General features: G+C 41.3%; 1 protein-coding gene across 2 annotated transcripts in view; it reads left to right on the forward strand.

The window, feature by feature from the left end:
• LOC311260582 (low-density lipoprotein receptor class A domain-containing protein 4-like) overlaps nt 1–26785 on the forward strand; it is a 284242-nt gene that overhangs the window by 139934 nt on the left and 117523 nt on the right. For both annotated transcript variants that reach the window (XM_084358599.1, XM_084358600.1), the window contains exon 3: nt 11666–11806. In XM_084358599.1, coding sequence (XP_084214725.1) covers nt 11666–11806 — 141 coding nt within the window. The remainder of the gene's footprint in view (nt 1–11665; nt 11807–26785) is intronic.

Consider the following 26785-nt stretch of genomic DNA (forward strand, 5'->3'; position numbering starts at 1 on the left):
CCCACTGCGGGATTTGGTTTCTCCTTGTTAGAGAACAGTGCAGGGGTTGAAAGTAACAGGAAACAGCAATAATAAAACCCTCCCTCTGTCTGTCAGCAATCATTCCTTTGTAAGGAAAGATTCCCTTTCGAGACCTTTGATGGGAAACGTTAGTTCTGCAGTGAATGAGGCGTCTGGAAGTCAGTATCACACCTCCTGTAATACTCCACTGGTGTCATAATAGAGAGGTTAGAGCAGTTTGGCTTTAGTTTGACTATTCCTCTCATGCTCTGGGACCTAATAACCCTCCACTTCCTCTTCCTATCTCCTTCTCTTTCACTCCTTATCATATCATCATTATCACCTTCTCTCATCATTAACAATCTTATCATCATCACCATCCTCCTCATCATCACCACTCTTTGTCCTCTTCCTCGCTGCCACATCCTTCGTGGTTTCCGCCGAGGAGAGAACTGTTTCCTCGCTCGTCTGTCGAGGCAGTCAAGCTGACAGGTCAGCTGACTGTCAGACTGACATCAGTGGAGATGAAGAACATACAAGGGGAGAGGAAAGAGACGATGAAGAGTGAGAGAGAGAGGAAGGGAGACGATGTGAAAGTGCTTATGGAAATGATGATGTTCGGTAATGGGACTTACTTGGGATAAGTTTTACAGCACAGTTTGTTCAGATGTCATCATTTCTGTGCTTACTTGAAGCAGAGACCTTTTTATCAAGATGTGAAGACAACGTTTGTTATGTTTGTGTCCATTGGAAGACAAAGCTACTCTGATGAATGAATGGTTAAGTCTCAGGATTGGCTGCAGATGTACTTTAATAGTGTTGGTAGAATGATGCACGCTGTCAACCAAATGCTTGACCTGAAAGTGGTGAATCAGTTATGAATTCTTGAATGTGTTTTTTGTGTTTCTGCTTAAGTAGAGTTAGTTATTTTAGTAAGTTATTTTCTCATCATTAGGAGGATAAGCTTGCTACAATTCTTTTTCTCTCTTGGTCATAGTTATATAAAAAAAAATTGCGTTATTCAAATCACACTTTGTCAAAACTTTAAAGAGGCAAAAGAAAAAAAGAATAACGTGGCAGGTTGATTTACAATTTTAGTGTGTTTTTCATTTTTGATTTAGAAAGCTTTGCTATTTTTTAAAGAACATGTCTGTTCTGGGCATTTATAGCCTGTTGTTTACCTTTTTCGACTGTTCAGGTAGACAAACTGGCCTTCTGATACCTTCAGCTGTGTCTGTCCATCACATGACCCTCACCCTGTGGGTTGTAGCAGTCTGTTTTAAGTATCCTGCCAATCTCCCAAGTTAGTGTGACTAACTAGCACCAGCATGTTTCTGGAATCTCTAGCAGGTTAGTGGTTAGCGCTCAGGGGCTAACTGTGATAGTATAGCTAAATGCCTTTTGTTAAAAAAGGCTTGTCAGTACCACAAGGTTTGGTTACATCATGTAACATAGCTACACCCAATCTGACTTGACATTCCTCCTCCATCATTAACAATTCCTGAATATATGAATATGCAAATATGTTTCCTGGAGGGGGACTTAAAGGGCATGTGTGCCAGACAGTGTCATATACAGTCTCTATCAGCTTGTTCCAGCTCTTTAGTGAAGCTACATGATGTTTAAACTGCCTGAAACATTCACACCAGGACTTCTCTTTATAAATAACTCCACTATTCCATCAGATGTACATATTTTATGTCTAGTGCTTCTTAATACATTTCCCCAATATTCAGCCTGTCATATTTGTGATCTTCACTAAAATCTGTAATAAAGTTTTATGGGTTAGAACAATGTTGACAGCACAACATTAACTTGTGATGGGCTTCATTAGATTCAGCTTTTTGCTTCATAAAACATTTTAGATCTACATATTTTGAAAGTATCCATGTGCTACTTTCATCAGTTTACTTACTTGTATTTTTCTTTTCGTAGGTTTTTTTTTTAACACATTTGCTTTTGTGACAGAGATGCTCACAAGTCATTTTTTGCAAGTCCAAGTCATGTCACAAGTGTTTGAGCTAGAGTTCAAGTCAAGTCTCAAGTCTCTCATGGTTGTAATGAGCATCCTATCATCTGCTGCATGCCATCCGGTCTGCTCAGAGCGCATAGTTGTATCTAAGGAATTCAAAGTATGTACTGTATTATCATCACTCCTTTATCTATTAGCATAGAGTATTATCAGCACTGATTAGTTGTTTGGTATACGATCACTTTAAACAGGCTATTGCAATGCAGTATGAAAAACACACACACAATGAAAGCTTTCCTTTAAAATTCATAACTGGATTTTCCTATTCAATATAAATACAAAGCTACAGCAGCTAAATGCAAAACGCTATTGCTGCCAAATTATCTGGAATATACTGCAAGTCTATAAACTGGTGATATTAAAATATGAACAGGTTTGTTCAAAAAGAGATATCTGCCATTTGTGAAAATTGGCTCCTTTCTTTGTGACAAAAAATATTCCTTGCATGAAAATAAAACTCACGATGAAACAGCATTGGAGTTTCTGGCTGTCTTGAGTCCTTTTCTTACTGAACAGAACATTTTTGTGGATACAATCGTCTGTGTGGTTTAACAGTGAACATCTGCTGACTTTTATTCCTGAAAGTAATGTCTGTGTTTTTGAATTAAACCCATCAAAACCATGCTTTTCTCTAAGACTTGTTGCTTGCCATTGGTTCTAGGTTTACACACTGTACTAAACATGTGTAGCAGCATTGGTTCAAGTCATAATAAACCAAATTGAAATGTAAAAAGACACTGCACTTTACTTTCTTATGATAGAGCATCAATTATCAGTAATTTACTTACTGGCTGGATAGCACAAGCTTCTCATGCTTAACTTTTTCAGTGTTTAGAACTTAGAGTGAACAAACCCGTGCATGCTGTTCATGCTGAGCTTAACATGTTTGCTAACCGTCCATAGGCGCTGAGGTTAGCGACTATCCGGATGTGTTTTCAGGTGCCTGATAATGTTTGATGTGGTCCATCCAGCATCCTTTATATAAATTCTGCAAACGTTGCATTTGGCGGTTCTTTTGTTTGCACCGTGTGTGTAGTTCCTACAGGCAAAGCTTATGACAGACAGGAGAGCAGCAGCAGTTGTTGTGCTGCGCGGACATAGTGTTGTTGCCACGCAGCATGCACCAGGTGTGTAAGGTTACTGGTGAGGGAATGAGGTTCAGCTCGTCGGACATTTTCTTAATGTTGATGCGTCAAAAAAATTTGATTGTTCACAAGTCCCAAATCTTGAGTCTTGAGTGCAAGTTAAGTGCTACTCAAGTCCAAGTCGCAAACTCGGGTCCCCATCTTTGGATTGTGAAGCCCTTTGACCTGCATCTCATACTGTTAGGTGCTTTAACAATACATGAGGTTTGAAACTGAAATAAGGAAACTAAACAGGAATAGCATTTCAAAAGACATTGTGTTTTCAGTGTTTTGTACTGTCAAGGTTTTATATTGTTGTGTAGAAGCATTGTTTAACAGCAGTACAAATATTGCATTATGCATGACATTCCTGTTAATAAAATATCTATCTGCTCTGACCTCCAGTATAATTGCATTTGAGCTGCCATATACAACAGACCTATTCCTGTTTGAGGGTATTCTTCTGAGTGCTTTTGTTTGCCTTCTGCTCATTTCTTGATCCTTCACATTATCCGTTGATCAGATCTGAGCAGAACATTCATTCATCTCACATCTCTCTCGCATTTTCAGATCACAATAATTAACTTGTATGTGTCTGTGTTTGTTAAAGGGGGCTGCATAATTACGAGGGTAAGACAGGTTCACTGTTGCCTCACATTTTCCGACATTTCAAAGCTTTGCTTCCAATTCGTGTGACAGCTGATTGGGAGTGATGCTGGAGAGGAAGAAAAAGAAGAGCAGTCGAGGAGACGGAGGAGGGCCAGGATAAGGGGGAGAAGACAAGATGGAGGAGTAATAGAGATTAATAGAGCTGGAAAGGAGAGGATGGACAGAAGAGGAGATGAGACTGAAAGAGGAGTCTAGACGGGCGATGAGAGTAATAGATGAGACAAAATGAAAGACAGAGCGAGGGAGAGGAGAGGCTGGGCAAGTCACCGAGGCTTCACTAATTGCCACTCAGAAGAAGGGAGAGGGTTTGTTCCAAAGAACGGTCATGCTGGTCTGTTCTTTGAATCGGATCTCGGCCCCCCCCACCCCCACCGTCTAGACAAGAGCAGAACAAGCTGTTCTTGTTATGGGAGGAAGAAGAGAAAATGTGCAGTGTCATTAGGTCGCTCATTGGCAGCCAGGCAGATCGGAAGGAATCGCACCAGGAACGGGCCTACAAGGTGTTTGTTAGTGTGTGCACGTGTGTCCACCGTGTTGTACGTGCAGGTCTGTGTTTTGTGTGTTGATTAAGTGCGACAAACACAACCCGTTTCCCTCCACCTTTCCTATGCAGGATCATTTTTGCCTCCATCTTCCTTCTATTAAATCACCAAGTACAGGAAAATAGAATGATCCCGACCAAAGTGTGAAGAATCTGGCTGACTTGATTACAGCGGTCGATTAGACCTTCTCAGTCACATTAAGTAATGAGTTTGGCACAGAGTCAAAGCTGATTTGTTACTATGGCAAAGACATCATTTGACTGAATATTTCAGTGGGACTTGTGTAAATCAGTCCAATTTTCTCAGTCTCACAGTCCTCATATGAAACAGAACTTATTTGTGAGACTTAACATGTGAAATGATTCTGTATAGAAAAAAACACTGAGTCCCTGTAAACCCCCTCGCTGCGCAATGTTTAGTGTTTCTGTGTTGGAATACCACTTTGCTCCAGCTTAGCTGTGTGATTTGGTTAAAAACAAATAAGTCACCACTGACATTTTGAACCTGTAGCTATGGAGCAGTGATTATATGTGTTGGTCTCTGTTTTCTTTGCTGTTATAGTCTGGTTATTGCAATGTTGTTCCTCAGTTGAAAAAGGAAAACAAATCAGAATTGACCAATTTATTGGCACTGATGTTGGAATTTCAATGGAGGATCAAATATAGCCGACTGTTGACAAACAAGCTGCTGCTAATCTGGCCCAAGGGAACCACATACAAGGAGAAAAGAATAGGACCCTGGTTTGACCCCTGAGGAGGCCGATAAAACAGCAGAGTGCATTTCACAGCTATAGACCACAAACCACTGCAGTGACACATTATTAAATGATTTATGTACATGTAGATGAAGTGATTTCTGAGACCCTAAAGAAACTTGGCTACATGCATTCATTTAAATAGTTCAGTCAGCCCTACTTTTACTCAAAGAAACTTTATTTCCATTGCAGTAACATATATTTGGCAGTATGGCTCTGTTCTGGCATACGTGGAAAGCCTAAGGCAGGGAGAGCAGCAGCAAAGACCCCCAGTAGGGTACAGAACAGAGCAGGCATCAGTGACAACAGAAATTGCATTGATTAGTCAGGCACAGCATTAAAGGAAGAGCTGGGTTGCAAAATGGCTTGCAGTGAGAGCAGCAAGGGTAGGCAGGCTAAAGCAGTTTAAATAAGGCGCCCTGTGTGAGATTAGGCAATCAGATGCATAGAAGGGAATCAGCCGATGATCCAGCCGATCCATCAGCTGATGTGGGCTGGCTTGAGATTAACTGCTATCAAGCTGATGTAGCTGGATTGTGAGCTGAGCTTGGCTTCGTGGCCTGCCTGAAGTAAGGCTATGCTCAATTTGTTTTTAAAGAACAACTAAAGAGACATCAAGGAGATAATCACGTACATGGCATTACTCATCTAACAACATTCTTGATAACTACATCACTGAATGACGGCAGCTGAATTGTGGAAACTGTGGAAACAATAAAGAACACAATGTAAAACAGAAGTCAGAATTTGACTTACATCCATGAGTGTGTTCTCATGTTGGGATGGGTTTGCTGCATGCATAACCAATGACTCTACAATACAAAATAATACATTTTTAATATTTTCCTCTACTGCCAAATTATTTCAAAGATATAATATGTGACATTTCTCTGTTAAAATGTCTAAAAACAAGCAAAAGAAATCCATAATTTTACTCAACAGTAACAGTGTGTTTCATTTGGCCACCTGTCGCCTGTTAGACTGCAGACTGAAGACAGGACACCTCATCCTCCGCTGCTTTTCATCTGGATCAGTGATGCTTTGATCTGTTTCTTAGTCCCCCAGTAATAAACCAACATCCCACTAGTTTCAATGTCTGTATCTGTAGAATATACCACAGACATGAAGAGAAGGGCAGTTTTTTTTCCTGTGCACTCTTTTTCTTTCTTTCCCCGCCTCCCTCTCTTTTGCTCCCTCCTGCTTTCTCGTGTGAAGTTTTTTTTTTTGCCTCATGATTGATTTTCCTTTGTGTTGGGAGGATGTTTTTTTTAATCTCTGCATCATAAATCTGAGATTTTTTTGTCTCTAGGAAAGGAAGATAAACTGAGTCAGAAATGGTTCAACAACACTGTCACTAACCTGCCTCCAGCGCTCTCCACCATTACTGTTTATTACATTTAGTGTGAGTTTTAATTACAGTAATAATTGTGTTGGCAGTGATAAGAGCCTGCTTTAACAGTGAAACTTTTGACTTCACTGAATATGAAGTTGTAGCGTCGGGTAGATTTGTTCTGTAATTGTTCTGGAGGAAATGAAAGCCTCCAGCATATTAAGTATAAAAGTAAATACACACTACACTGAATGGGTTGCTAATCTGGCTACATTATAATTGCCTAATACACACACAGTTCACACGCTTAATTATTAATCAGTGCTCCACTCTGACTGGTGTTCAATTGCTGTCTCACGGAAAGTATTTAAAACTGACATATGGATGTCTCCTTCCAGGAACAATCATGCGGTTACTTTGGATAATCCACACACAATCAAATTTCAGTTCAAGTTTAAATACACAACATTCACTGCCACTAGAAATCACACTAAAGCACCAGCATCTCAGATGCATGTCTCATTAAAGTCGGAAAAAAATAAATAAAAGAGGCATCTGAACAAACACTGCTCACAAAACTCCGCTGAAACTGTCAAATGTGCTCATCAAAAATGAATGGATACTCTGTCCGTCGCCTATATTTCCATAAAATTGTTTCCCGAAACATATTTTTGTGTACTGTTCTAAACCTCGAAAACAAGATTTAAGTTTATGATGAGACAGCCACCATTTTATCCTGCTTTGAAACGGAGGCTCTTAGCTATAGCATAAAGTTTCTTATCAGGCCATCATGGAATGTTGACCTCCATTGTATTGATTCATCAACAAAGTTTAGCAGCACATATCTTAGAACTTCTGCAAATATAACCAAACGTTTCTCCATGGCTTTATATTACTTACTTACATATCTGTTTCCAGGTGCTGGGGAGTACTACAGCATACATGAAAAAAGTTGAATGAAGCCTTTAGTGTCTCCAGAGGGAGCTGAATGAAGTTTGATAAATGTCCTTTGATAAAAGTGATGTCACTTGAGGCAGCGTCTGTTGGGGCTGAAAAACACAAGTTTGAAAATGAAAAATCTGTGTTTGGGTTGGAAAGAAGTGAGTTCACCAGAGATCTGTAACCTGCTCCTCATATCTGCTTGTGGGTGGTGGTTCAAGGCTATTTTCAAGGCTATTTTTAACCGAATCTCTAACTGAATTTTCGGCGATTGAGTTGCATGTAGGCGATGAAGGCACCAATAAAAAACAGACAATATCTTTGGTTGGTAACACTTTATGATAACCATCATTAATTATCATTAAATGGTTAATTTAGTTCATTGAACTTTGGTTAATGGTTATTTCACTTAACAAACAATGAAATGCTTTATAAACCATTTATCAAGCAAAATTTCTTGTAAAGTTCCAACTGATGTTATACTATATATATATATATATATGTGTGTATGTGTGTGTGTGTGTGTGTGTGTATACAGTATATATACATAAAGTACAGACCAAAAGTTTGGACACACCTTCTCATTCGAAGAGTTTTCTTTATTTTCATGACTATGAAAATTGTAGATTCACACTGAAGGCATCAAAACTATGAATTAACACATGTGGAATTATATACTTAACAAAAAAGTGTGAAACAACTGAAAATATGTCTTATATTCTAGGTTCTTCAAAGTAGCCACCTTTTGCTTTGATTACTGCTTCGCACACTCTTGGCATTCTCTTGATGAGCTTCAAGAGGTAGTCACCTGAAATGGTCTTCCAACAGTCTTGAAGGAGTTCCCAGAGATGCTTAGCACTTGTTGGCCCTTTTGCCTTCACTCTGCGGTCCAGCTCACCCCAAACCATCTCGATTGGGTTCAGGTCCGGTGACTGTGGAGGCCAGGTCATCTGGCGCAGCACCCCATCACTCTCCTTCTTGGTCAGATAGCCCTTACACAGCCTGGAGGTGTGTTTGGGGTCATTGTCCTGTTGAAAAATAAATGATGGTCCAACTAAACGCAAACCGGATGGAATAGCATGCCGCTGCAAGATGCTGTGGTAGCCATGCTGGTTCAGTATGCCTTCAATTTTGAATAAATCCCCAACAGTGTCACCAGCAAAGCACCCCCACACCATCACACCTCCTCCTCCATGCTTCACGGTGGGAACCAGGTATGTAGAGTCCATCCGTTCACCTTTTCTGCGTCGCACAAAGACACGGTGGTTGGAACCAAAGATCTCAAATTTGGACTCATCAGACCAAAGCACAGATTTCCACTGGTCTAATGTCCATTCCTTGTGTTCTTTAGCCCAAACAAGTCTCTTCTGCTTGTTGCCTATCCTGAGCAGTGGTTTCCTAGCAGCTATTCTACCATGAAGGCCTGATTCACACAGTCTCCTCTTAACAGTTGTTCTAGAGATGTGTCTGCTGCTAGAACTCTGTGTGGCATTGACCTGGTCTCTAATCTGAGCTGCTGTTAACCTGCGATTTCTGAGGCTGGTGACTCAGATGAACTTATCCTCCGCAGCAGAGGTGACTCTTGGTCTTCCTTTCCTGGGGCGGTCCTCATGTGAGCCAGTTTCTTTGTAGTGCTTGATGGTTTTTGCGACTGCACTTGGGGACACTTTCAAAGTTTTCCCAATTTTTCGGACTGACTGACCTTCATTTCTTAAAGTAATGATGGCCACTCGTTTTTCTTTACTTAGCTGCTTTTTTCTTGCCATAATACAAATTCTAACAGTCTATTCAGTAGGACTATCAGCTGTGTAACCACCTGACTTCTGCACAACACAACTGATGGTCCCAACCCCATTTATAAGGCAAGAAATCCCACTTATTAAACCTGACGGGGCACACCTGTGAAGTGAAAACCATTTCAGGTGACTACCTCTTGAAGCTCGTCAAGAGAATGCAGAGTGTGTGCAAAGCAGTAATCAGAGCAAAAGGTGCACTTTGAAGAAACTAGAATATAAGGCGTATTTTCAGTTGTTTTACACTTTTTTGTTAAGTACATATTTCCATGTGTTAATTCATAGTTTTGATGCCTTCAGTGTGAATCTACAATGTCAATAGTCATGAAAAGAAAGGAAACTCATTGAATGAGAAGGTGTGTCCAAACTTTTGGTCTGTACTGTATATATATGAATACTTTGTAAATTGTTTATAAATACTGTGTAGTTCATAAGTAAACATTATTTGAATGGCCATTATAAAGTTGCAACTGATGTCAATAAACCTTTACAATTGTCTATCAATAGTTTATGAAGAATTCCATTCTTTAACAGTGAAATCACTTTTAAGTAAAATGTTATAAATTTAACATTTATCAATGATGATGATTATTATGTACACCAGGTGTTTGTTGTATCAATTTTTCTTTTGACTGTCTATAGATCATTCAGCAATGCTATAGTAGTGCGATGCCAAAAGTGCCATTTCAGATGTTTCCAAAGACCATTGTTCTGCTTCATAATAGAATGAGCAAAAAATGGAAAATAACTTTTAACTATAATTTTTGACTGCACTAGAAATCACTTTTGTGATTTCAGTTTATCTATAAAGAGGCAACATATACACAGTGTACTGATCATCTTCTGTAGAATATATAACTGTGTGTGAGTCTTTCAATTCATTCAAGTCTTTGAGGAGTCATGGTGGGCTCAGTGTGAGTACGGCTCTTAGAGAATGGCTGCACTAAACCACACACATCACACTCCGGGGCATACTGACATGGCCTTGCTTTGCAGTGCATCAAACACTTTGTTGTTGTTATTTTCACTTATTATGATTAAAGTTCAGCATGATTATTCATTTCCCTCCAGAACATATATATATATATTTTCTTTTCTTTTTCATTTTCACATTTAGAGGTCTGAGGTGTTTTTTTTCTTCACCAGATAGTGCTAATCAGGCATATTAATATTTAGGGGGAAAGAAGCGTTTTGGTGATAACCGTGACGGAACATTATGGTTCGGGGCTGCAGCACATCAAAGGCCCGTTTGAAAAGCTGTTTATTTATTTGTTGTTTTGAATGGTAGACCACTTTTCGCCCCAACCTTGTTTCTGTGTGAACTCAACACATTAACTCTGCTTTGTGTCTGAGCTCAAAGGTATAGGAAAAAAAATGACTTCACATGACCTTGCACATTCTGAGGCGTAGTTAACGGGCAGAACTGCGCATAACAGCCCAGTATTTGAGCGTTTTATTGGCCTTACAGTTTATCACTGATTTTAGAATGTGGTTGCATGTACTACTACTGGTAGATGATGCTGGTACATGTGTGGACATCATTTTTTTTTTTAAACTTTGTTTGCTCTTTTTTTTGGGATCAACACCTCCATTATTCTTATCAAAATGATGACTTATTTATTTATTCATCTATTTGTTTTTACGTTGTATGTTGACTGTATTTATATTCCGATGTTGCAACGGCAGACAAAAAGTGGGGAGAAGGAGAAATAAAGACGTTGAATAAAAAACATTTTGTTCTCGCGGATGCAAAGTGCAACATCAGATATAATGTTTAAAGAAACAGTTGACACAAAGAGTGACGATTCAGTCATAATCTTCTCACCTCTGTGCTGATGGAAAGTTGGGGAGGGTTTCATGGTCCACAAAACAGTTCTGGAGCTTCACAAACAGCATTGCAGTAACAACTGAAGTAAGTGGGGACTACCACAACTGAGAAAAACATAAAATGGCTCCATAAAGCTCGTCCGAAATCTCCAGAAGCCCCGAGATCCCAAATTGATTTGAAAAGATTTTTTACACCCTTTTTAAGCTGAAACCTCCACTGTAGCTGCAAACCTAAAAGCTTTAGCGCAATCTCGATCTGAAGTGGGTGCATGAGCTCGACTGCATGTCAAGGATGTAAGTATTGTCTTTTTAATTAATTTGGGATCTCAGGGCTTCTGGAGACTTGGATGACGCTGGTTGAGCTGTATGTTCCCATTTTATGTTTTTTAAATGTTTTAAACAAGTCCTCATCTACCTCAGGTGTATAGGAGAATGCTGCAACACTGTTTTGCTGTGAAGCTCCAGAAATGATTTATGGACCTCAAAAGTTCTCGTAACTTTACATCAGTATGAGGGGGAGTATATAATGACTTAATGTTCATCTTTGGGAGAACTGTTCCTTTAAAAGTTGCTTCTAGACTTATGTTCAGACTCTAAGGAATGTCTCTTGTCTTTCTACTTCCCCTCTCCCCCCACCCTCCCTTCCCCTGCACAGAGTGCAAGTTCCACTGCACCAATGGGAATTGTTTGCGTCTGGGCTCGCTGATCTGCAACCAGCTGAATAACTGTGGGGACAACAGCGATGAGGAAAACTGCCCTGTGGTCACCCAGCACCCTCCGCCGGGCATCTTCAACTGTGAGTGCTTCAGGATGCTGCTCCACCTCTGTGCCTCCCTCTCTGTCCCTCACACCATCAGATAGAGACTCACGTCTTCTACTTGGTTTTCTCTCCTCCTTCGTTACTGTCTCTTTCCCCTCTGCTGATTTGGTTCTGCTCTCCCTGGTGATCTCAGTGAGCAGATATGATGATCGATGCTGAGGTGGAACATGAGAGTTGCACCATCTTTTGTGGGCGTGCTGCTGCAAACCACTTTTCCATGGAACACAATGAGTTTTTTAAGATAGATAGACTTTGGTGCATAGATTCGATAAGTGTTGAACTCTTGCACAACAGCAGCACCAAATTTACTGAAGACGGCGTTTAACAAACAACATGACAACCATTATCTTTATAACATAGCCATTAATTCACACAGAGTGAAATCACAGGAACATCTGAGACGATAAAATGTTCAGTAATTAATCCAAATGCATTCACAAGTCAAAATCTATACATAAAAATGCCATCAACAAAGCTTGTATAGTGAAAAGAGTACAATAATCTAGGACGAGGAAAACATAGGGGAAAGGCAGCAGTGAGTGAGCAAAACTGATGAGAAATAATAGAAAGAAAGATGTTTTCAGCACTTACACAGATTTAATTGCCCTATACACCTGTCTACAGAGACAGTCCTCAGCAGGGAAAGGGCAGTTGACACTGTCTCAAAGAGACAGACAGACAAACAAACTTCTAATATTACTCATTTGTCAAAGATGATTTGTCCGCCTTCTGTCGTGTTGCAACTGAAAGGACAGCTGGCTCTGAGAACAGTGACATGTCACACAGGTCAGATTCTGTGATTATTGAAAAAATTAACGCTTCAGTCTCGCCTATAATGTCGTGCATGTGATGTGTGTTCCCAGCTAATTATACTGTCAGCATGTGTTTGTCCGTGAGGGTCCCTGTGAAAAAACAAGAGCTGCCCACGTTTGAATGGCATGACAACAGTGGTTGTCCTCCTTCATCCCCATACCAACTGTACTGCAGACATGTTCGCAGAGTATGTTGGTCTGCTGGTTGATTGTTGGTCTGTTGGTTGGTTGCAGGTCTGTTGGTAGGTTGCTGGTCTGTTGGTTGATTGTTGGTCTGCTGGTTGATTGTTGGTCTGTTGGTTGGTTGATGGTCGGTTGGTTGTTGGTCTGTTGGTTGATTGTTGGTCTGTTGGTTGGTTGTTGGTCTGTTGGTTGGTTGCTGGTCTGTTGGTTGGTTGCTGGTCTGTTTGTGGGTTGTTGGTCTGTTGGTTGATTGCTGGTCTGTTGGTTGGTTGCTGGTCTGTTGGTGGGTTGTTGGTCTGTTGGTTGGTTGGTTGATGGTCTGTTGGTTGATTGTTGGTCTGTTGGTTGGTTGTTGGTCTGTTGGTTGGTTGCTGGTCTGTTGGTTGGTTGTTGGTCTGTTGGTCGGTTGGTTGCTGGTCTGTTGGTTGATTGTTGGTTTGTTGGTTGGTTGTTGATCTGTTGGTTGGTTGCTGGTCTGTTGGTTGGTTGTTGGTCTGTTGGTTGGTTGCTGGTCTGTTGGTTGGTTGTTGGTCTGTTGGTTGGTTGGTTGGTTGATGGTCTGTTGGTTGATTGTTGGTCTGTTGGTTGGTTGCTGGTCTGTTGGTTGGTTGTTGGTCTGTTGGTTCATTGTTGGTCTGTTGGTTGGTTGCTGGTCTGTTGGTTCATTGTTGGTCTGTTGGTTGGTTGTTGGTCTGTTGGTTGATTGCTGGTCTGTTGGTTGGTTGCTGGTCTGTTGGTTGGTTGCTGGTCTGTTGGTTGGTTGTTGGTCTGTTGGTTCATTGTTGGTCTGTTGGTTGGTTGCTGGTCTGTTGGTTCATTGCTGGTCTGTTGGTTGGTTGTTGGTCTGTTGGTTGGTTGATTGTTGGTCTGTTGGTTGATTGTTGTTCTGTTGGTTGGTTGCTGGTCTGTTGGTTGGTTGTTGGTCTGTTGGTTCATTGTTGGTCTGTTGGTTGGTTGCTGGTCTGTTGGTTCATTGTTGGTCTGTTGGTTGGTTGTTGGTCTGTTGGTTGATTGCTGGTCTGTTGGTTGGTTGCTGGTCTGTTGGTGCATTGTTGGGCTGTTGGTTGGTTGCTGGTCTGTTGGTTGGTTGGTTGTTGGTCTGTTGGTTGATTGCTGGTCTGTTGGTTGGTTGTTGGTATGTTGGTTGTCGGTTGCTGGTCTGTTGGTTGGTTGCTGGTCTGTTGGTTGATTGCTGGTCTGTTGGTTGGTTGTTGGTATGTTGGTTATTGATTGCTGGTCTGTTGGTTGGTTGCTGGTCTGTTGGTTGGTTGCTGGTCTGTTGGTTGATTGCTGGTCTGTTGGTTGATTGCTGGTCTGTTGGTTGGTTGTTGGTATGTTGGTTGTTGATTGCTGGTCTGTTGGTTGGTCGCTGGTCTGTTGGTTGGTTGTTGGTCCATTGCACATTTGTAGGAGTAAGGATCGATCCATTCCTCTCTCCTGTGTGTAATTGTGTTGTGTTGTACTTTGATTATTTGGAGAAAGTCTGCAGGTGATCAAATAAGTTGTAAATGTTTTGGTTGAAGTTTAGCAGAAGTGTAGAATCTTATCCACCATGTTGCATCTCAGATCTCACAGTCATGGCCTCCCAGTATCACAGCATCTCACACACAGGTGCTCACAGAAAGGCCACACTGGTGAATATTACAAATGTACAAACATCACAATCAACAGCAGTGATAAGAGGTGTTGCCATGTGCCATGTACAACAGTTGGAGGTAAATAAATTGCCACAGGGTGGGATCCTTATACATACAACACAGGATTTTGTTAGATCCATCTAAAACATCCTCCTCAAAACTTTTTCCACCGTTCCATTTCTGTACAGCTTTTTGTTTGACTCTCTGTCTGCTTTCATAAGCACCCCCCAACCCACCACCTCCCTCTACCTCCCGCTGAGCAGCACTGTCCAGGGAATGAGAGTGTTCCCTCGACTCGTCGCGATCAATGGAAACAGAGAGAGTGAGACACAGAGAGAAGGAGACGGAGGGGGAGATGGAGGGGGGGGTGAAGGACACCAATGGGCTACGATGGCTGTCTGCCAGGCCACTTTGATGTGCTGCAGCGTTCTCTTTCAACAACTTTTAGGAGGAGAGGGAAAACTTTTTACAGCAGCACTTTCATCCTAGGCTCTCTCTGTGTGAGAGTGTGTGTGTGTGTGTGTGTGTGTGTGTCTGGTGGGTTCCTTACCTTCCACTACATCTCTTCCTCTCACCCCTCTCTCCCTCCCTCCCTCTCTCATCCACTCCCTCACCTCCCTACCTCAGATTTGCTTCACCTCTTAAACCTGGCAACCTTGTTGTTTTGTACATTTACCCCTTTTTTCTCTTTCTGTCTGTCTACTCTTTTTATCCTCCACAAGGCACTAGAAACAACCTTTTTTTTCTTTTTTAATTTGGAGGGAAGGGTGGGGGTGGGGTGAGGGGTGGGTGGGTGGTGGGGGGGTGGCACTCATTTCCAATGGATAGAATCCTGAGCCGGGTACTTAAAATATTTAGCTGTCTAGAGCGAATGTTAATGTAAGTGTCTGTGGCCAGCGTTATGGGAAAGCTGTACAATGATTGTAATTTTCTGAGCCGGTGCACATTTTCTGGCGATGCCTGAGAGACTTAGAGAAAGGGAGGCAAAAAGAGAGGGATGGGTGCAGGGAGAAAAAGAAAAAGGAAGGGAGTGATTGCCCAAAAAGAGTGGCATGAGATTGAAAAGAGTGCAGATAGTTTCAGAGGGATTGGAGAGAAAAGGGGGAGTTGGAAGCAAGACAGAGGGCCAGACAGAGAGATGGAGAGAGAGGGTATGGGGCGATGAGGAGAGAGACAGAGAGAGAGAGAGAGAGAGAGAGAGAGGGAGAGAGAAAATGTTTCTATGTGGTAATGGAGTTTGCCATCTTGTTGTAGCCGCTGGCTGTTGCTGTGGCAGTGGCAGACAGATGGATCATGAATACTGTCTAGACACACTGCAGCCTGATGCCCTGCATCTCACTCCCTGCACCTCTCCTCATTCTCCTCCTCTCCACACATCCTCATACGTTAATGACTGAATAGGTCGATTGCCAGTGACATATTTCACCATTCCCCAAAATAACACGTCCGTTGCAGCGTAACAGCGTCAGACGTACCAGACCTTCATCGTACACTTACAGTTAGTTAGGTTTAGGAAAACTTTGTGTTTTGGGTTAAAAATAAGTACGTTATATCTTAAGTTAAGATACATTATGTATGTGTGGTCAGTTAATTACATTAGCAAATTAATATAACTCACCGTTGATATTTCCTTTCATGTAGGACATGAACAGCTGTCTTTTTGGTGAAATTCTTGCAATAGTTTTATCTAACCATCCAGCCCAGTCCTCCACTTTACCCCTAAATTCAACCGGGAATGCCTGCATCGCGTTCTAGCCGCACCGAAGCCGATCATGGCCGTCCAGCTGTGCCACACTACATTTCAGCAACGTCTCCGAAGCAGTGCTCTATTCTGCTCTGCGGAGAAAACGCACCGGGTCTAGCAGATCGAACCAGGCAGGAAGTCAGACACAGGAACAACATAGAACAGTGTGTCAATTTTCAAAATAAAACACGCTGTGCAAATTGTGGATGTAAGGCATCACAAAGTCGGAAATATCGACAATAAACACATTCAACACAGAAAAACAAAAAAACATTTTGTTACGTAGCCTACTCACCCATTAAGGCAATCTGAGCACATCAACAACATCAGGCAGGAACAACGCTCCGTTTCTGAAGCGCTCCTAGTGAGATATGAAGCAGCGCGGAGGATGGAAAAAAGAATGCTTTGCACACAAACATGCCAGAGACGTGGAATCAAGGCGTTATGCAGACTTTGTCGCTCTTCATACCATTTCACCTAATTTCCTCGCTGTTGCCATAAAAATTACTATGGCCACTAGAGGTCGCTGCATAACAAGAAGCATAAGCATGGTTTATAATGAGCTACTTGCAAGTTGACTCATGTAGTTGTTCTTCGGATGAGGATGGCTGCCATGGCCCACCTCTCCTCTTGTCTCCTCACAACTGCCAATTGGAGTTTAGCATCAATTTTGTTCGAACATCATACCATGATTGTCATTTTTTGCCACAGTGCCTGCTGTTCATCTTGCTATAATTCGATTTGCAATTTTAGAATGTTCCATGCAGAGTCAGTGGCATAACTTAAAAGGTTATGTCATCAAAAATTCATACGTTGCAGCAAACGAATAAGGACTAAAAGTTTGTTGCTTACTTGTGTATGTATTATTAAAAATTGCACAGTAGCCGACCTTCATCTCCATGCTGAATTAACAAGCAAGTAACTTATGAATACACCATTAAAGACCTTTACTCCTCGGCTTACCTTTCAGAAGCCACAAACATGATTCAGGAGAACTGCAGTTAAAAAGTGGAACTTGATGTTGCTTTAAAACAGTGCACTCTGTGTGCTTTCTTAGCGTTATCATCAGTGGATTAGTTTTGTTATAATGTGACTTCAAACTACATCAGAAATATAAAAAAATGGGTGTAAAAAACAAAGTAAATCAGCTGAGAAACGTAACGAATACAGATGTTTTCATACAAGGCACAAGCTCTCACTGAATGGTTTGATGAGTGCGAGAATGTGAATCTTACATTTTAAAAATAAACAGAAAATTATTGGTTTTTAGGTTATCGATTATCGCAAGAGGCAGGTAATTATCAGTTATCGGTATCGGTTGGAAAAATCTGTCTCGTGCATCCCTAATAGTATTTTTTCACTACTATGGTGGGCCTGATCCATACAGTAGTTGGGCTGAAATCAATGTCAGTATTTCAATGTGAGTACAGACAATAGAATAACCCGCAGATTCCACTGAATATGGTACGGCTGCGTTACGGCTTCGCCACGGCGGCGGAGCTGATCCATAGCACTCTAGTCTATGTGTTAACTTCCACCAGGTCCGCTGCGCTGCGTGTCTGCTGCGTCCCAGCTCCGGCAGTCCGCAGCCCTGTGGCTCAGATACGCAGGACTTCTATTCTGGCGGACGCCACAACACAACGCAGCAATTCAGCCGAATTTAGCACAGAGCAGACAGGAAGTCAGACACGAAACAACCACAAGACATCTGGTTGATTTTCAAAATAAAACACCTCAAAAAAGAGACAAATACGAGCTCTTCTTCTAATCCGTCGGTCGGGAACACTTCGTGTTGTTGTGTTTATAACACATACATATAACTGCGGTCGTGTGTGATTATGTTATTGTCGCGGGAGTTCCTCAGTTTCGTAACTCCAGCTGATCGGCGGAGCTGCGCCGTGGCGGACTCAAAACGCAACTGGTGGGGGTTGCCGGACGAGGACGAAGGAGCACAATCGTACCGGAGCCGTAACGCAGCCGTACCGTAGCGGTACCGTATCCAGTGGAATCTGCGGGTAACACCCCGTCCCAACACATCAAGCTACTACGGCTTACTGTATATGATTGCTGGTTCAAATCCATCTATAATACGATGTCCTGATTTACTGAACTAACTAATTCAGTTTACTAATGTTAGACAGTAATGGCCACAGCCAGCTGCTACCATTCTCACACTCACATGAGTGACGTGATGTGTGACACAGTAAAGCTTCTCCACTTATAACTGGACAGTGACAACCTTGCATTGAATGCCTATGGGGATACTGAATGGCTGATCTGCTGCTGACACTCACATTATGACATTACAGTGCATCATGCTGTTGGATGTGGAGGCACTGTTGGAGCAGCATTTAGAGCCGTAACATGTTCCCACCTCATTACCATAACACCTGAGTGAGCTGGGGAGGACATTTAAGTCAAATGCTTCTTAAACATAATGATCCCTAGGTCACTTTTACACATTTTGCTTTTATCGATACACCAACTATTTCACCTCAGCCAAAAATTAACACTTTTTTTGAAATATTGAAACTTTTTATTTTAAGCCCATTCGAGCAGGACAACTACAATATTACCAGTCTCCAAATAGCAGCTAAGACCCATGTGGGGGTCTAAGTGATCTTTAAAGTGGCTGTCTAAAGCACCATTTAGCCCACAAAGAATGTTTGAGGAAGAATGTGTTTCTTCAGAGTCTGTTCCTTTACAGATCAAGGAGTGAATGCTACATGCTGCCGTTTTACTTCAGCCAGGCTCGTCTTGGCTCTCTTACCTTGTTAGTCTCTGCTGAAGTGTGAGGAAGGGACAGGGAAGGAGACCAGAGGATGGTTTGGATCGATGGTCAACTCTAGCTTCGCCATTGATCCCAGTCCAGTGTGAGCTGCACTTCAATAGCATCTCGCACGGCTTCAGGCTCGCTGATTGATTCTGTTTGTGTTGGAGAGTCATAACTCTGCAAAGGCTCATTATTGACTACTCCTCCATACCAGACTGTCTGAGTGCCTTAGACAGGGCTGTTGTGTACCACTGATAGGTTCAACATTTTTTCAGATGCTGTAAACTTGTTTTATTTCTTGAGACAGATTTCTGAGAGCGAATCCAGGAAACATCTAAGGTCTGCTCTCTACTGTGTTTGCAGCAAAGCACCCAATTTTGTGGTAGCAGGAAAATATTTTGTCCCATTCTTCCTTTTTCCCTACTGGGTTTTACCTGAGATTCCATCTAATGATTTATGGGTTGTTTTTTTTTATTCTGTGCATAAATTCAGTCTGTCAGCACTTACTTTTTCATGCAGTGATCATGATAAGGTGTGTGATTTTGTCATACATTGTCATATCTGTTATCTGTCATATCAAACACAACAAACAAACACCCATGGTCAGCAACACACTCAGGGATTTTGTCTCTCCAGTCTTACTTGGTGTGGTATGAGCATTATGATGACTAATGTTAGCTCAAGTTAGCAAACTTTTCATACTGTGGATATTACTGTGTAACTGACATTACAGTTAGTTTGCAAACATAATGTCTTCTGTAATAGAAATACTGTGATCCTATAATGTGTTTTAGCATCAGAGATGAACCTGTCAATGCTTTCATCACAAATATCAAAAGTGAACTGATTACATGACGTGTTTGTTGTGTCCATAATGTGTAGTTTACTTTTGATGTTCCTTATAAAACCACTGACACTGTTACTTTCAATCTTGTATTTGGCAAATCGGACAAAGGCTTCACCAACTCCAAGCTGTCGGCTGGCACCGGCATCAGCTGCTCCGCGACTCTGTGCTGGAGGGGGCAGCTTCACCTCGATAACTGGGTGGTAATTTGCTCAGTGAGCCCCCGAATTCAGTGTGGTTCCTCGTTTCACAGTGATCTTTTTGGTGCAGATTCAAATTAGCTGGTTCTCCTTTTTCATTTGGCTGTAAACCGAAATGCTCCCAAAGGGGCAAAGTAACACTCGGTTTAGGTACCAGTGCAGTTGCCATTGTTACTGTATGAACGTGAAGTGGTGTGAGTTGAGTCGAGGTGACTTCACGTGTGGTTATGACGGTGGCCTACCATGCTCCATGGTTGGCTTGTTATTATCGTGGTAGTTCATTTTTGCGGTTACCATGACAGCCCTACCTGTGACCAGACATTAGCCAGAAGCAGCCTTAAACCAAACTGGATTGGAATGGCTCTTATTCCGATTGTCTTCCTCCCTGGGACGGTCCAAAGGGTCAGGTTGAATGGTCGAAAGACACCAAGGGCCATGATGGTTTCAAAGTCTGCTGGTCTTAACCTGCCTTCTTGTCCAATGATGATGACAGTATTTCTGCTGTAGGTTATATGTGTTTCAGCAGTTAGCCAAAAAAATCCAAAAATGTAGCATAATTTGGAGCCCCTAATAAAGTTTTTATGGTGGATTATTTATTAAGCCTACTTACACATTGAGAAAATACAGATTAACAATATTAATTACCAACTAATTCACTCTGATCACCTGTTTTGATCTGAAACAACTATCAAGCATATAATCTGCCACAAGCGGTGCTGATTATCATTTGCAAGTCTTACAAGAGCATGGTAACTTCACAGGCTGACACATCTTACAGTACCAAACTTTGAGCGTGACGATGTTTGGAGTGACTGATTTTTATCACCATCAATAGAGCAGGGATCAGATGAGGTCTCGACCCATGTTTCTAATCTTATGCTGGAGGACCAGGGTCCCAATCAGCCTTTGATGAAATAATCCAGAATCAGTGTATAGTAATTTCAGAAAAAATCCTACTTTGAGCCACCGCAAATGATCGTGTTTTCATGTATTGTCATTGAAGTTTCTGTTATGTGCTTTTTATTGTCTTGCTTTGTGGTCGGGCCACCAGATTAGATTAGTTTGTTTTATGTTGTTCAAGAGCTGGAGTGATGTTATCCTTTATACAGCTGTCCAGACACCCATGTTAATTTAATGCTTCAACCTTGAGTGGGTGCAGCCGTACGCTGTGATTGAAGCTGAAACTATTTATCAACCCCCATTATTAGATCCAGGCCAGTGGTCGTTCCTGTTCCAGTGTTGGCTATTGTAGAAGCATATTATCTTGATTTCTGCTCTCACCCAGACTTAAAAGCATCTGAAAAGCATTTTTCATCCATCTTCTTTGCTTTTTTCTTACCCGAGGCTCTCCAACTGCCCCTGTCTCTATTTCTTCCCTGCTTTTCATCACTTAGCCTAATCTCATGGTTGAACAAGCCTCTGGTCAGCTCTCTTCTCTCCTCCTCTATTTTTCTATCTTTGCTTTCCTCCTCTATTTCCCCCCTCATCTGTTTCTTATTCTCTCATCCCCTCTGCCCCTTTGTCTTGCCTCTTTATCTTTCTTTTCACTCAATTTTGACCCCACAGCCCATTTTGGAGGACTTGCTGTGTAATTATGGTGTCGACATGCTGGAGTCTCACTCTGTGCAGCTGTTGTCATTGCCAGGACTTGATCTCCACTGCGACTCAGAGGTCAATTAGGCAGCAAATGAATGTAGCTGCAGGATGCTGTTAATTGAATGGTGCCGTTGGGTCTAGGCAGTGATGGTGGAGGGACGGATGATGAGATGATCAGTGCTGTGATTAGATGATAGTGACCCCCAGACCACAGGCACACCTTAGAAATACTGTCTGTGTATATTTGTCTACCTGTGTGTGTGATTAGAGCTTCATCAGGTCCATCATTTGCTAAATATACAAGGTCATAAAATATTTACAATCTGCACATTTTTTTGGATGACACAGAAGCATTGTTGTACGTATTTAATTTTTACATATTTTGGATCTAATCCAAAATTAATGTAGTATAAAGGTACATTGCATGCAGACAAATGGATGATATAAAATGAGTAAACGTTCACATTATACCAAAACATTACATTGAAACTGTGCAGAGGGGTGGTGATAAACTGGTTGAATCAACACTCTTCTTTTCTTCATTATAGCGAGGTGGGTTTGTAGAAAAAGAGAAGTAGAAGATGTACAGTGGTATGCAAAACATATTTTCTGCTAACTTTAAAAATGAAAATACTCCTGATGAAATATTTATCCTATCAACATTATTCAGTACAAAACAGCCAATTCTATAAGCCTAATTTTTTGGAAATCAGAGTGTTCAGAAACACAGTATAATAATTAATGATGTTTTCATGTCTTTGGATGTAACAATAACCCTGATTAATTCCTAAGTCACTGAAGTAATCAAATGTAAAATGTCTTCAAGTCTATTTAATGTGCCCAAATGTAAGACTTTTATTGTGAAATATCTACAATTAGCAATACACATTGAAATGTGCCAAAATGTGGGTTAACTCCTATAAATCCTGGAGGATGTTTTGACCAATCACAAAGCTAGCGACGTTAACATATGGCGTTACCATGGGCATATTTAGCTTTATTGCTGAAGTTTAAGTACACAGTGTGACTTCAGCAACTTTATACATTATAAAAACTGAAAATAATGAGTCAGCTAAGTCTAAAAATAAGTCAAATTTGACTCACACTGGATACAAAGCCCCAGTCTCCCGAGGGAAAGTCCTGTGCTAAAACCCATTCATCCATCACAACCTCCTGAATATGGGGACTGTGTCACATTTATACTGCGTCACATGATTTTCTGGCAGAAAGCCCTCAAGTGTCATGTGTCATCACGGACAGCTTAGATAAAGGCTTTTAAATCTTACAAACACCACAGGCTTAAAATGATGACACAGGAATATAGAAGAAAATCATTTACATGTAGATACACATAAATGGCATTGACTTTTTTGTTATGATAAAGAAACGGGCATCGTCCTTTGACGTGGAGTGGACGTACCCACAGTGTGGAAAAGCATTTGCTTCTTTCATTCCAATAACACGATCAATATTTTCTTGTTTGTAAGAGACGGCCTGACTGGACCATTATTGGACTCTGAATTGACGTCACCATCCTCATAACCACGCTGTCATAATTTGCGTCCAACCAGAACATTTTTGGCCAGACACATCACAGTCTGACCAATATCTGTAGGGAGCCATCGATCCTCATATAACCCGGACCCCCCTCTCCAGTTTATAGTATCCACCATGAAACCTTTATTGAGAAACACTTGTAGGATGGGTTGACTTTTACTGACTGTAGCTCATACCTGACCAAAGAGAACGGCAACTTTCTATGTTCATGTTCTCAAAGTTAGAGATCGATCCCTGGTCTTACGTCCAAATTAGTCTCAGACTGCCATTGGGGACTTATTTCAGGCAGCATCCGCAGGCAACATGCATGTCACTGATTTCAAAATCTGTGTTGCTATGGAAAACAACAACTTCGGAGCTGGCGACCTACACACTGAAACTAGCAAGTGACCTGAACCGAATCTGGTCCCTAACTTAAACAAGCTACAGCGCTCACCTGTTCTTTTGCAGGGATTTAGCTTCAAAACTGTCATTTATTAACATTCTGTTGATAATTTTAGGTTATAACTAGTAATTTTTGAATGCTATAAACTAAAATTCTTACATAGTGCGCATTTAATGTCAGAACTCAACTCCCCATACATAAAACAAGTTTCTCCAGTCACTGTTTTGCAGGGGAACCACTGCTGCATCCTGGGCTTTGTGCTGCCGATTGTGATCGGTTCAAAGGAATACAAACAAGCCACAGCCTTATTTCCCCAGTACCGTAGCTTAAGGAGAATTTGTTGAACACTGCCCAAACTGTCAACCTCTGATGTGCTGACTGAGCTCATTTTGAGTCATGTATATAAATGGCATCTCAATCTTAAAAAGCTGTATTAATACAGAAGCTGTAACATAGTTCTTCACACCTCAGTTGTGATTTTTCACACAACTCCCTTTACCTTTTGTTCTACCTTTCTCATCATTTAGTTTGAACTCCTGCCATACAGTGATTGATGTGTGATATTTAGATATTGCTTACATTACATGTACCACGTATAAGGCAGCATATAATTTTGCATTTCAGAAAAAAAATCACAATGTGTTATTTGCAGTTGTTCTACACATGTATGTGATAGTGAGGTTAAGCAACCAGTGAGCCACAGAGCTGAAGTCACATCAAATACACTGATAATTGATTATGACTGTTACAGGGCCGCCGATAGAATTGCTCATGCCCAGGACGAGATAATCTCTACAGGTCCCTTAAGACAGTATGCTGGGGGCATATTGTCTTAAGGATTAGAGGTGCCTTTTGGGCGACCTTGTGACCCAGGGCCCTGGACACCTGACCTTGTGTTCCCCCTCTGTCGGCAGCCCTGGGTCTACATGTCATTGGCTTTGTTTTCATTGTTTTGTGAGGTCCCAATTTCCTGAAAGCAAACAGCACAACAGCTGTATGTGTGCATGTGTGAGAGAGCAAGAGAGAGAGAGAGAGATGGGAGGGACTTACTGCTCATTAACATTCAGATTGCTGAAGTTGACCAGTTGTTGTGCTCAGGCTCTCTGTGGAGCAGCTCTGTTTCCATGTGGTTCGAGGATTCACTCTGAGCAGACACAACATGAGAAACACGAGGGAAAGCGCTGGAAAAACACGTTTACCGGGACCTCCCTCTTCCTTTCACTCCCCCCTCTCATTTTTACTTTTTGTAGTTGCTGCTTTAATCTGAACTTTTGTGTCTTTTAGTCTTTTTCTTTGTTTCTCGCCCTCCCTTCCTGAACCCAGCAGCAGTCTTTGAAGCCTGTTTAATGTTTTTTCCAGCAGAGTTCAGGTCAGAGATAAGTGGCGCCTGGCTGTAAGTCTGCCGGGCCAATTAAAGCTGACAGCAGCTGCAGATACTTAAGACTGCCATCGCCCTGGTCACACCACTGCTTAACGGTGACCACTTGAACTCCTGTCCTTCCATATGGTCAACTCCAAAGGCAAGCCCGCCTGTTGAGTCAGAGAGGGGCGGTCGGGCGGAGGTGACTGAAGTGATTGTTGAATCCTTTTTGGATATTCATGAAGGCTTAACATATGAAATGTGTTTGGTTTTTTACTTTGTGGTCAGTGTTTGAGGATGTTGGAGTGTGAAGTGAATTGAGTGCACTTGAAAATCATGCACTTCTCCAAAAAACCACCTAAGGAAAAAAATAGGTGTATGTTGCTTGAATGTCATTTATTGCAGAGGTTGTCTGAGCATTTCATAAGCTTTAAGCATCATAGAATATATATCAATAAATGTGATCTCAAACTGAGGGTATACACAAAAAACCCAGAAAAAGGACTTTTGTTTAATTTTTGCATAAAATCTGCATTAAACACTCTTTTTTAAAGAAACACTCAATTTTTCCTTTGAGGATTAGTTAACATATCAAGCACCAGACAGCCAGTGAAGATAGTTATATAATGTCCTATGTGGTTCTTTCAACAAGTGCACTTTGACCTGGCATAGAGGGTCAAACAAAATGCCCTCCTGAGTTGCATAATGGGAATTTCTTGTTAGTCTGCCAACTTAATAATAATAATAATAATAATAACAATAATAATAATAATAATAATTAATATGTCTAAAAATCACTAGACTTTGTTATATGTTTTGTTGAGTTGTGCACTTACATTATCATGAATGTTTCCAACTAATGTTCAAACCCCCAAAAATCCAGAATTTTATCCAAAGTAACAGTGCGTTTCATTGGTCGCCTGTCGCAGTGACTTCTGGCAGAAATTCAGAGAGTGAGGAAGGAAGTGGTGACTAATCATGATGCGAATAAAACTGTATCTCATCCATCAGTAAAAATATACTAGACTTCCATGATTCCACGTCATGAGCGAAAGAAAAATTACATACAGTGCATTTAACGAAACAGCAATGCTAATACAGTGGAATGCCCCTTTAATTTTTTGCGTTTCATCATCAAAACTTGGATTAAATTGCTTTCATGTGATCAAATAAAATACATGTAATTGAACCCAACACAAATGTTTTAACAAAATACACTTTTTGCTGCACTTTTTGTATGTATGTATTGTATCTGAGTGCAGCTTTTGCACACCTTAAGATCGACAGGAGAAGACCGAGGGCCGACAAAATCATAAAATAAAAACATAAAAAAACTCTGGCACACTGTCCACTTCACTTGCAATTAAGTTTAATGACAACAACGTTCCGGTAGCTCTGAATACAGACATGAGTGATAGCCAGCAAACAATGAACTCTGTGTGATTTTTCATGTTTTGTCACCACAGAACAATCTTCCACGGATTGGTGCTGGTTGGTTGTGGGGGTTGTTTTTCCATCCTCTTCCATATGAACAATCATGCTGTGATAGCTGCTGATTGGATTACATTGTCTGTGGCTGTGGCCTCACTGGAGCCATGATTCTTAGCCTACTTTTCATTCACGTTTCAGCTCAAGGTTATCAGAACATTTTATAGATTTGAATGTAATGTGAACGTGTGGGTGTCAAGGAAGGTGAAAACGAAAATTAGAAATATAACATTTGAGTTGCAGGTGAAACTGAAATTGTTGCCCAGTGGCTCAAATGAAAGAACAAGTCATTTTTTTGAGGAGAACTCTGCCTCATAACCTCTCAGTCCTCTCTCCTACTCCGGGCTGGCTGTAGTGCTGATTGTGCTCTTTTGCT

The sequence above is a fragment of the Pagrus pagrus genome (genome assembly GCF_965226575.1).
Source record: "Pagrus pagrus genome assembly, chromosome: 7".
In the NCBI taxonomy this organism is placed as follows: domain Eukaryota; kingdom Metazoa; phylum Chordata; class Actinopteri; order Spariformes; family Sparidae; genus Pagrus; species Pagrus pagrus.